General features: G+C 36.1%; 2 protein-coding genes across 2 annotated transcripts; one reads left to right on the top strand and one right to left on the bottom strand.

The window, feature by feature from the left end:
• The first annotated feature begins 6,306 nt into the window (after positions 1–6,306).
• On the top strand, positions 6,307–7,454 carry LOC120773046 (larval cuticle protein LCP-30-like). Its single transcript, XM_040101977.1, has 3 exons — positions 6,307–6,324; positions 6,398–6,954; positions 7,214–7,454. Exons 1-3 carry the CDS (start codon positions 6,307–6,309, stop codon positions 7,452–7,454), a joined length of 816 nt encoding a protein of 271 aa, XP_039957911.1.
• Positions 7,455–10,670: 3,216 nt separating this feature from the next.
• On the bottom strand, positions 10,671–11,912 carry LOC120772815. Its single transcript, XM_040101606.1, has 3 exons — positions 11,326–11,912; positions 11,103–11,263; positions 10,671–11,035 (listed from the first exon to the last, which is right to left on the bottom strand). The coding sequence occupies exons 1-3, from the start codon at positions 11,777–11,779 to the stop codon at positions 10,961–10,963; spliced, it is 690 nt and encodes a 229-aa protein (XP_039957540.1). The 5' UTR covers positions 11,780–11,912; the 3' UTR covers positions 10,671–10,960.
• Between the last annotated feature and the right edge of the window lie 335 nt (positions 11,913–12,247).

Genomic DNA, 12,247 nt, shown 5'->3' with positions numbered 1-12,247 from the left:
TTTTGTTAGTCGGTTAAGGCACTTTTAGTGATTTTCAACATAACCTTTGTATGGGAGATGGGCGTGGTTATTATCCGATTTCTTCCATTTTTGAACTGTATATGGAAATGCTTGAAAGAAACGACTCTATAGAGTTTAGTTGACACAGCTATAGAAGTTTCCGAGATATATACAAAAAACTTAGCAGGGGGCGGGGCCACGCCCACTTTTCCAAAAGAATTACATTCGAATATGCCCCTCCTTAATGCGATCCTTTGTGTCAAATTTCACTTTAATATCTTTATTTATGGCTTAGTTATGACACTTTATAGGTTTTCGGTTTCCGCCATTTTGTGGGCGTGGCAGTGGGCTGATTTTGCCCATCTTCGAACTTAACCTTTTTATGGAGCCGAGAAATACGTGTACCAAGTTTCATCATGATATCTCAATTTTTACTCAAGTTACAGCTTGCACGGGCAGACGGATGGACAGACAGACATCCGGATTTCGACTCTACTCGTCACCCTGATCACTTTGGTATATATAACCCTATATCTGACTGTTTTAGTTTTAGGACTTATGTTATGTGAACAAAACTATAATACTCTCCTTAGCAACATTGTTGCGAGAGTATAAAAAATGTAGCAATCATTGATACCGTAAGAAATCTGATAACAGCAACGACAACATCCCCAAAAAGCTGAACTACAAACAAGGCGATAACTTTTTAACAAAAAACTTCTGAGGTTTTAAATTTAAACATTCGGACAATATACGTATGCCTTTTTAGAATAACATCTATGTAGAGTCGGTGCTGATAAAAGAATTTTTGCCAAATGGTTGTTAATAAATGTATAATTTCAAAATGGACGAAGACGCACTGCTCACAATATTAAATTCCATCATATTATTTCATATTTACCATATATTGTCACAAACTTATTTCATTTAAAGCTGAACGTTTTTCTATTTCCTTGAGTTCGCAAATATTTGCATATTTATTACAGCTGTACCCCTCTTCATCGATTCAGTAACATTTATTGCTGCTTCCATGACAGCGCAACGAGGTGTTGTCATACTTATTACCCGTTTCTTTAATTATTTATGTTAATTGAAAATCTAATTGAAACCATAACTTCTAGTTCTACAAGATAAATGAGCAAATGTTTTACTAGCAATATTTAAATGTTTGCAATACATGGATGTTGACTTTAATACTAACACTACTAACGTAGGTTGCCTTTTATATTTCGGGACTCGAGAACAAACACAAAATGTTCATCATCGAAAATCGTTTAATTTTTTGTTTCAAAATATTCTCCATTAAGATCTATAAGCTTTTGTATGCGTTTGCACCAATTTTCGAAGCACTATTGCCACTCTGACTGAGGTATCTCCAAAAGATGCGTTCTGACGCCTTCAATCGCCTTATGTGTCTTAAAGCCTTGACCATTAGTTTCCTTATTACGAATGAGAATGAAAGGAAGTATTTTTTCCCAGCTCAGAACTCTATGCAGTTTTTTCAGCCTTGATCAAAAAGGCGGGGTGGGAAGGTGAAGGGGGCCGTCCTAAGAGTTGTGCGCTAGCTTTAGGACCCGCCACGTAAAAAAGCCCCAATGAAAAAAACAAAACAGCTTCGAAATGGGAGACTTTTTCTATGTCATATGTCAATATAGAAGAAAAAAAGTCAAATTTTCTGTCTTACTTTGTATGTGTTGTTGTACGAGTATAATTACCATTACTTTGTGACGGTGCAAATGATAAAAGAGGAAGATTTTGTTAACGCCGAAATTGCTTAGAGTGCATTTAAGGTAGTATTTAATAAAGTCATTGGAAAGCAGTTTTATGTTATTTGTTGGAAATATCTTAAGTTTAATTTTATAAAGTATGAAACTATGTATATGATGAAGAAGTATTTTTTCAAAAATCACCACGAACCAATAGAAGAAAGTTGAATATGATGTTGATATAACACTGAAGGTCAAGATGGAAAAAAATGATGATTTTTGCATTTGGTCAATTTAAAAATTTGATGCGGAAGGTACTACTATGAACAGCAAATGGTAAGACTTTTTCATAATTTTAAAATTCTTAATTTATTCTTCAAAATCGTTTTAGTTTCATTGTGGTGCAAAAACCATAAATCCGACCTCTTTTTACGAATAGCAAGCGACGCATAAAACTCAAATGGTATTCGTTTTTTACAGTTTGGTCCACCAGAGAAATTAATATTGTACCTTAGCTCGAAAATCGAAGAAAACTGTCAACATAATCTTGATTTTTGGCCATGTTTTAACGTAGTTTTTTCGAATTGGGCTCACCTTGGCCACGATATTCGGCCAACTGATCGTCTCTTTCCGGGTCGTAAGCAAAGATCCAAGACTCATCTCCAGTAATAACACGTTTCATGATATCCTGGCAAGCGAAAGCGACAAGGTTTGTCCTTAACGCATTCTCGACCTCCTTTGAATAATTTGAACCAATCAAAAACACCTGCTCGCGACAAACAATTATCACCGACGACCTTTTCTAACACTCTGAACGCTTCGACAACATAAATTTTATTCCGCGCACAAAACTTAATGGAACTATTTTGTTTGGATCATCGTAAAAATCGCCGAATGCACTTTATGTACGTCGGAAAGACAGGCGTTTACTAAACACCGAAAATTATTTTGATGTCACATTTGGCACAGATGTCACTGACAGTCATAACAACCAAGAAAAAACATGTTGATCAATAGATTTTCGCGCGATATTTACATTAAAAAATCTTATTATATTTGCCCACAGTGTTATATAAGTAAATTCACATTTCAGGAGAAAGGGTGTTTAACGACGATACCAATTTTTTAAAACTAAGACTATTAGTTTCCGAAATATAATATAAAATGTTATATTTTTAAATATTCAATTTTGATGCCTTATAGCAACTGTCATATAAAATTTAAATTTTTAAATTTTTGTGTTGTCCTTAAGGGATCTTTTCTGTGAGACCCTCTGAAAAATCACTGATTTTCGCGATTTTTTTTTTCATAGTGTTGAAATTAACTAATCGATCCGACTTTTTTTTATAAATAAATACATTCATGACGAATACAAAATGTTTTTTTGTACGTAGTATATGTAATATTTTTTATATACTTTTAATCTTAAATTAACCGTTGAAATGACACGTAAAAAAAGGTCTTGTACGATGTCCACAATTGCGGCCGCAATTTTGGTCCGAAACAAAAATTTCAAAAAGATTATTAATCTATTGGAAAGTCGCTATTACGTCATGGAAGCTGTTTTTGGTTTTTTGGTATTTGACAAAATGGCGTTTGAACAAAAAATATCGATTTTTGCCCATTTATCGACAGTTTTTTATAGATAAAAATAGGAAGATTTAAAAAAACGATAAAAGCTTCCATAGCGCGAGAGCGAATGACGTTAAACATTTTCTCTCAAATTGAAACTAGATGTCTTCAAAACTCTTCCTTTGAGAGTCGAAACCGTTTTGAAAAGCACCTTCTTAGAAAAACGCGTTTAAAGATTGGAGTCGCTATGTTCCCTTTCTACAAGGAACGCTGTAGCAACCGCAATAAGTTGAATTTCAATTTCAAAATTTGACAAAATGTTAACTATTGTGTATACTATCCGATAATGAATTATAGAATTAAAAATGGAAAATTGAATTCAATTTGAAGATAAAATTTTGATTTTGTAGACGAACTGTGAAAGACGGAGATTATATTTTTTTATTGGCCTGCACTAGCCTTTAAAAATGGTAAAAAGTGTAAGTCCTTTTTTGCATTTTCTGATCAAAGTTACCATTTTATAATAATGAATACCTTTTTGAAAACATCAGAAAGTCGAGGTTTCAACAAAAAAATAGCCTGCTGACCTTTAAAAAAAATCGGATGTTTTAACGTGAGAACTTTCGATTTACAGTTGAAAAACTTAACCTTATTTTTTTGTAAAATTGTCTGCCAAAAAACCAATTTTCAAATTTTTCCTTTATAATTTTATATTTATTATTATTATTTCCTATATTTAATTTTTTACATGAGAAAATAAATTGTTGAAAAAGGCTGTTTTTTACTCGAGAAAACCCATGTAACCTCTTAAAATTTCAACCAGGATCAATAGGAGGGACCTTTTCCTCTTACGATCTCAGACTGCTGGGAAATTATTATACTCTCGCAACATCTCACTTAAGAGTATAATAGTTTGCTTATAACAATGTAACTTTGTTCCTGAAATGAATAAGTTTGGGAGAAAACTTGTCCTAGCCCCCATATAACACACATTTAACATCCGCGTGATTGCTGATGTTACTTTGATGAACCTCAGGGAAAATTTTATTAGTATTATGGCATATGAATAGTATGTAGCATTGGCAAAAATAGATAAAAACGGGTCGATACCACAGTCAACTTCTATAAACTACATATGTTTAATGATTTTCGGTTTTCTAACAAACTTTTTGTCGAATATTTCGGTCAGTGTATGAGTTGACTATTGATGACTATTTCTTTTATTTTTTAACGACCTGAAAATTGAGTGCAAACAATTTTAAAGTAATACAATTTTATGTAAAAACACTCAGCTTTCTGATTAAAATATTTTCAAAATCCAAAAAAAAAAAACATTTTCTTTCCAAAAAAACAGTTGTTGTGCTTTTCCACCAACTTTTTTTCAAAATTTACTTTTCCATTCGATTTCTCGTTCAATTTTACATAAGAATCAATATTCAAAAGTATGGGACTCTGATCCCATATACAGCAAAAACAAATTTCGTTACACACACATGCTTTTTTCCTCCCTGACAAGTATAAGTAGCTTTAGGGGTTAATAGCCTGCGCCATATAGCGACAACTTTGAATATTAGAAAGCTGAGAGTTTTTACATAAAATTGTATAACTTAAAATAAAATATAAAATAAAAGAAATTGTAATTTTTTGTTTGATCGGAATACGGGTGAAAAACCATGTCGCCAAGTGATGGAATGGCCTATATACAGTTGAACGTCCATACCTCGAACTCGAAGTTTTGGTATGAGTTATGGTGATTCGAGATATGAAAGTTCAACGGTATACACCTGTATGCATAATTGCAATCCTCTGGTTGACATTTTTTACATCCTAAAGTATTTCCGTGACTTTGATTCTTGTAAGTTGCAGAAGTATAAAATGTCCGATTGCACCCGTATTTAGCCCTCCCTTACTTGTTTTCCTTTCAGTTTTGTTATTTGCTGTCAAAAATTATCTAACTTTATATTAGGTCCTAGTCTCTAATCTTGATCTGATTGGTTTGGTGCGAAACACTTCAGTCTTCTTCAGTAGTGTTTTGTCGAATTTTAAAATTTAAATCAACGTATTTGTGTTAAATTTTGGCCAAAGACTCAACAAATATCATTGAGCAAGCACCGTATTCACCTGATATGGCCCCCTGTGTCTTTTATCTTTCCACACTGAAATATCCACTTCGGGGAACACGCTTGGACTCAATTGAAGACATCAAAACAATTCGACGCGAACGCTGGAAGAAGCGTTGGCACATGTGCATCGCTTCAAATGGGCGTTACTTTGAAGGCCAAATTTCGTTATATTTATAAATTCCCGATGCTTTCTTGACAATGTAAATAAGGTTTGGGCAAGATAAGTCATCTAGAAAACTCCATAAAAACTGAGTCCAACTCTTCCATGCGAATAAGAAAATTTTATCGGCATACTAGACTAGTTGCGACACCATTATTATTTGATGTACCACAATTTCGTATTCATTGTACAGTTTTTATCGTTCAACTCATTAGTGGCATTGCCTTACATAAGAGTTTAAACATTAAGTTATTCATATTAAATACCATGCGTCATTTTGATGCAACCGCTTTTCACAGACGACTATACATAAACGAATATGTAGCAATCATACATAATATATGTATGTATATCCAATAACGGATATTTTACACCAACACTGCTGCAAATACAAGAAATGGCAGACATTGCCAGTGTGAGAAGTAACGCACTCTTCAGTATCGTAGCTAAGGCCTAGAATGAGTTTCGTCATTTTCGTTTGCGCATCTTTTCAGCTCATCAGCACTGGTGCACCATGAACATCAATATCAACATCGTAAAATGCGACACTTTATTGTTGCAAGTAAATGCGTTCAATTAAACGAGATTTCAGCAACCGTTCCATTTACCCACGCTTCCGTTAGCTCGCGAACAACAATGACTCGCTCAGAAACGCAACCGGCCGCTAAATTGGTGGTGCGTTTATAAAAGCAGCAGCAACTGATTTTCATATTCATTTCATTTATTTAACGCGTGAGAACTCGTCATGTGGTCGAAAGTAACGGTAAGTACGCACGTCTCATGCCAGGATTACAGCGCAGATAAACAGGATTACCACCATTGATTCTTCCAAACAGCTAGTCGGCTTAGTAGGTGTAGTGGGGCTCGTCGCTGTTGCGAGCGCGCAGAACGATGGACGCTATCGTCCCACGCCCACGCTGCCTTATTATCAGCGCCCACGTACAACACGTCTCCGTCCTACGGTCATTGGCGACGGACGTTATCGTCCGAGTAATGATGGGCGTTATCGGGGCGCAAGCGATGGACGCTATCGCGGTGGTAATGATGGACGGTATGTGCACCAAGATGTGCCCTATGTGCATGACGATCGCGCCGGTGGGCAATATGAAGGCGACAAGAACCGGTTTGGACCTGGCGGTGGTGGCAGTGGTGGCGTCGGTACGTTCGGTGGCGCTGGGCGGTCACGTGCGGGCGGTAATGCGCTGAGTTCGGCTGGTTCAGCTGGTAATCGCGCGAATTTGGCATCGCGAACAACAACAACACGAAGACCGACACCTAAAACCACCGCTGTTACACCAGCACTACCAAAGGGCAGCGGAACGGGTGAGGGTGGTGGTGGTTGGCGGATTCTGCAGCTTTTCGATAAGGAGGAGAAGGACGGGTATCAATATATGTAAGTGTTCTCAGTGCAACATAAATAAGTGATGAAAACTTTCGACTAACTCGCTATTAAGCATTAGAAATCCATGCGACCCTTAAAAAATGTATAACAAAACTCTAACATTATTATTTCAAATTAACAGCGCAGTAAGCACTGTAGTTAACAGCATGCTGTTGCAATTACTCCACTGTTTATTAACAGTATTTCCTTCACTTCACTCCACAGCCAGAAAGTATACTTTGAAATAATTGCAAATTTAATTTTTTTCCAGTTATGAAACAGAGAATGGCATTTTGGCGGAGGAAAGTGGACGCATCGAACAATTAGCTCCGGAAAAGGAAGGTTTACGTTCGACGGGCTTTTACGAGTACACCGGCGATGATGGTGTGCTCTACCGTGTCGATTATGTGGCCGACGATAATGGTTTTGTGGCGCGTGGTGCACATATACCTACTCCACCACCATATGTTGCCAAACTATTGGCATACTTGGCTGCGAACGCCAAGAATTAGTTACGTCAAATTGTATTTATATTAATTTCATTAATTACTTGTGGTCTAAATTATTTTTCATCAATAAATTCCGTTGAATGTTAGATTAAATACAAACATTTTGCAATCGTTAGTAAAATTCTTCTTTCTTTCCTTTCGTTGTTTGCCGCCAATTGGTGATTCCAAGTGTAACCAGATCATTCTCCACCTGGTCTTTTCAATGTAGTTGAGGTCTTCCTCTTCCTCTGCTTCCCACTGCGGGTACTGCGTCGAATACTCTCAGAGCTGGAGTGTTTTCGACCATTCGGACAACATATCCCTAGCCAGCGTAGCCGATGTCTCTTGATTCGTTGAACAATGTCGCCGTATATCCATCTTCTACGGTATTCTCTGTTACCAATGCGCAAAGGACCATACATTCTCCGCCGACTCATCAGACGATGTCATTTTCCATGCCGCCGCACCCTACAACAGGACGGGAAAGATGAGCTACTTATAGAGTTTGGGTTTTGTTCGTTGAGAGAGGACTTTACTTATCAATTGTTGTTGTTGGTGTTAATGCTAGTTCCAAATTAGACGAAATTATCTACGACTTCAAAGTTATGACTGTCTACAGTCAGGAAGCCAGGTCGTGAATGCGACGTATGTTTGTTTGATGACAGGAGCTACCCTCGTTCACTACCAGACCCATTAGTTGCAAATATTACATTACATTATTAGGTATCTAGTTGTGCATCCTATCAAACAAGAATGTTAGCACCACTTAATTAGCTGCAGTTATTCTCTTAAGAGGCACGCTTCGTTGGGCAGCCTAAGAGAGGCGATGTTTGGAAATTGAAAAAACTAATTTTTCAATTATTTTGAAATATTAAAAAAAAAACAGCAGTAAAAATTAGACACGTTTTTCCGATCTGTAATGACCTTATGGTCCAGTTTCTAGGAGCTTACAGGTATCTGAACAGACCAGGGCTCTAAGCTATCCAAGTGAAATCTCCCTTAGGATCGACATCTTAACCTAACCTTAATAATCACTCAAACAAATTTGGAAAATATTCTAAAGAGGAAATCGTGTTTAAGGATATACTAATGGTGCTAATTGAGCTCAGCTGCTGCACTCTAAAATGCTGTAGCTGAAATTTTCCTAGTTCTGTTTGAAAAATTAAGTTATGTAGAATATTATTTTATTTTATTTAAAACCTATTGAAATATGTTAATCTCTTTTTTATTAATAATTTTAAAATAGTTGCACCCCTAAATAAGATTGTCGACACTACTTCAAATATAATTATCTATAGGCATTTACATCTTACAAAAATAGCACATTTGTGCAACACGATCTAAAGATCCCTATAACATTTTCATACAGCACTCTCCACATATTTATTTTACCAATTTCGCCTTCCATATATCGGAATTGTTCTAACGATGATCGTTTAATGTAAGGGCATTTATACTTAGTATTTGCCAAAGATTTCCTTGTATAATTAAAGACATCATAGGTTTCTTTACACGAATTTCATTATTAATTTTCCAATTTATTTGCAAAATCTCACAGATTGTGTTCGAAAGTAGCACAACAAAACAAGGTAATACCTAGAGTTCTAATAGTATTTCAATTATTTCTACGCCAACTAATTTAAGATAAACTGTGGTCTCCCTCATTGGACGGGTCGGTGGATTGCTTACATTCTTTTAGTGTTGAACAGCAGAGCTGTGAACGTTTTTCCCTTAACGGCGATTTAATTATTTCTCTAAGGAGATGGATTGTTCAATTAGTCTTATCTCTTAGAATTTTTCCATATACTACACGGCATACAATATCAAGTTCTTATAAGAAATATGTTGTACTTCTGAGGAGTATTATGGATTCGGTACAACCAAAGTTAACGTTTTTACTTGTTCTTCTCTGCTTTCATCATTATTCAAATGAAAAATATAAAATATCTAGAGTCCATTTTAAGAAAATAGCTTTAGGTGCCAAAAACTATAATTGACCACACCCTTAATTATTATTGACAGATTTTAGCAAATACTTATTCTAATCAGGCTAAGAACAATGCATTTACACATAAAAAACTGTAATTCTCAAGTTTTCTTAACACGTATGTTACTTCGGTAATACAAATACAGGAAATTTTTCCCTAAGAGCATTCAACCTACAAAGGTAAATTCTAAAATTCATAGAATATTTTGTTTTTTTTTTGTACAATAAACAATACAACTACCATGAAGAGCACCAAGACTTATTTAATACTTCACCGCGATATTGATATCAAACAAAGCAAAGTATCAAGTCGAATAGATGATTTCTCTTATGAGTCTTCAATTGACAAATAATTATACTACAGGCAAGCTGAAAACACTCATGTTTTTCAAATTCGATTTTGATGCTATGAATTCGGTTGTGAACCATCGACCGGCTTTAGGGATCTTTCAACTTTTTGACAATATAATAATCGGTCTTCCATATAAAAGTATTTCTGAACAAACAGGAAAAAGTCGCTGAAGCTAAAACCGGATTGAATACGAAAGCATATCGAAACTCAAATTTCATATAGAAGTTTTGCCACAACGATTTCATCAATACTTTGTCCAGGATGTCAGCTCTCGCTGAACCCGATTTGGACAGAGTCTTCGAGTCTGAACTATTCATGAAAAATTTGTCCTTTGACCTCTCAAAGTGTTAGTTACCTTAACTTGATTAATTTTCCTTTCATCTCAAATGAAAGGGGATGTTTGAAAATTTTCATCCTAAACAGTCAGTTTTAGGCGTCCTCTGGTTTCATCGCATTAGATGGTCAATGGTCTGGCGCTGAGCCCAAATAATATTCATCAATACACTAATTGGTATCTGTGGCATTTTTTTCATCGATAGTTTGTATCTATTTTGTTTCAGGAAAATCAGTACTTTGAACAACAGCTGTGAAATGTATACAAGTGCCTGTTGAAAATTAGGACTATCTACTTCTACTAGCAGTTTTTGGTAAGATGATTTTCCGCCGTCTTCGTTTGTTGGGTCTGTCGATTCTTTAACGATTTTCCATATCAGAAGAAATGATTGGTACAAAATGCATGTTTCGAAGCCGTACGATTTCATCTGACTTGAGGACATTAAACTTTGTAACTTTATAGTTGAAAGCATTGAATTAATTCTTGGCAACGTATATATTTTATTTCATTGCTGTGGCTAATAATTTATACATGATTTTACATAAACATACATTAAACGATTGAATACACGAAACGGTTTTTTGTTCAGAAATTATGTCAGAAGATTCTTTTACAATAACAATAAATTATGTTTGTTCACGTAGGAAGTCTCCAAATCGACTCTCCAATTGAAGAAAAGTAAAGAAGCTCGATGATAACGATGAAAAGCTTTAAACAATAACGTGTTGTTATTGTCAATAAAATATTCTATGTACCAGTTTTTCACGGTCAAGATATTAGTCATAGTATATTACCAGAGAGATATAAAATTAGTAGTAGAAAAATAGTATTTCTTTGAGCAGAGTAATCGTCGCCTTTTACGTTAGTGTGGGTAACACATTTGTCTGAACGTAATCGAGTACATCACTTATAGTCGCTTGAATGTTGAATTGCTGTAGAAATAAAATGAGTCAGGCTATCATGAAAGCAAAAACAAAAACTATGTGTGAGTTGGCTTACACTCGGAGCATTTAGCTCATTGTCATTCGTATATTTCACATTATAGATATCATCTTGGTACTCGCCCGAGACGTGCACATTAGTCGTATCTCCTTCCTCTGGCTCCTCTGGCTTCTCTGTCGCAGTCGCTTCCACATCAGCATTCGCATCAGCATTCACATCTAATGAAAAACAAAACATTTTTTTTTTCAAAACTGTTACTCCTGCAACTCTTCACACTTACCATAATCCGATGGCCATAGTTGATTTTCATACTTGTAGTCGTAATGTTTTTTGACGTCATCGTCGTTTATCCACTCGAACTGCACGATTTGCCAACCACTGCCGTCGAAATTGAAATCCACAGAGAAGCGCAAATGATCCTTCGGTCCCAGTTGGAAGCCATTGAGCGTGCCGAATTGATGTAGCGGCAGCCCACGAGCATCGTGAACATACATTTGGCCGCGATCTCCATAGCCACCGTTATAGGGCACTTTAACATGATGATATTTACCGCTTTCGTCGGGTATATATTTGCCACGGTCAGCGCCATGCAACTCTGGTATGTAACGACCATTACGCAGTGGATTAATCGGGGAGCCGTTTGCCTCCGTGTCTTGAGGGCGACAGTGGATCGTTTGTAATAGATATAGCAATAAAATGGCTAGTTTTGTATATATGGAAGAGTGAGAAATCATAGTGCCACGCAGGATAATAGTGCGGGGAAATTACTAGACAGAGAGCTTAGCTTAGATTATCGAATTATCACGTATACGCCACGCCGGCCGCGCGATTCGACGCCTACAACAGTTCACACGATACTGAACTACGAAATTGCGGCCACATTGCATGCGGTTTTCCTTTTTGTTGGTATTTATTTTCATTGGCTAAGCAAATATTTTCTCGAATTTATTAACTCGCACAATTATAGCGCTTGATTAGTGGAGCGCCACTTTGGAATTTAGACGTTGTGAGTTATGCGCGTTTGTCTTGCCTCCAGCTGATAGGGTTGTCATTGGCGCTCACTGATTTATAAAGGGTGCTGCAATACTACCAATTAAAGGCTATTGCGTTTATTTTAAATTTTAAAGTTCTGAAATGTTCAAAGCCTTGCTCTCACGAAACTTAAAGTTTAGGTTAGGTTAATCTGGTAGGTGAACAAACCA

This window comes from Bactrocera tryoni, chromosome 3 (assembly GCF_016617805.1).
Source record: "Bactrocera tryoni isolate S06 chromosome 3, CSIRO_BtryS06_freeze2, whole genome shotgun sequence".
In the NCBI taxonomy this organism is placed as follows: domain Eukaryota; kingdom Metazoa; phylum Arthropoda; class Insecta; order Diptera; family Tephritidae; genus Bactrocera; species Bactrocera tryoni.
The sequence above is the reverse complement of the archived record's forward strand: the minus strand, read 5'-3'. Positions and strand labels throughout refer to the sequence as shown.

Excerpts from the sequence above, each read along its gene's own strand:
- LOC120772815 (XM_040101606.1), bottom strand. The coding sequence starts at position 11,779 with ATGATTTCTCACTCTTCCATATATACAAAACTAGCCATTTTATTGCTA. Across the intron at positions 11,264-11,325 it reads ACTATGGCCATCGGATTATG|ATGTGAATGCTGATGCGAAT; the intron begins GTAAGTGTGAAG and ends GTTTTTCATTAG. Across the intron at positions 11,036-11,102 it reads ATGAGCTAAATGCTCCGAGT|CAATTCAACATTCAAGCGAC; the intron begins GTAAGCCAACTC and ends TTATTTCTACAG.
- LOC120773046 (XM_040101977.1), top strand. Across the intron at positions 6,955-7,213 it reads AAGGACGGGTATCAATATAT|TTATGAAACAGAGAATGGCA; the intron begins GTAAGTGTTCTC and ends ATTTTTTTCCAG.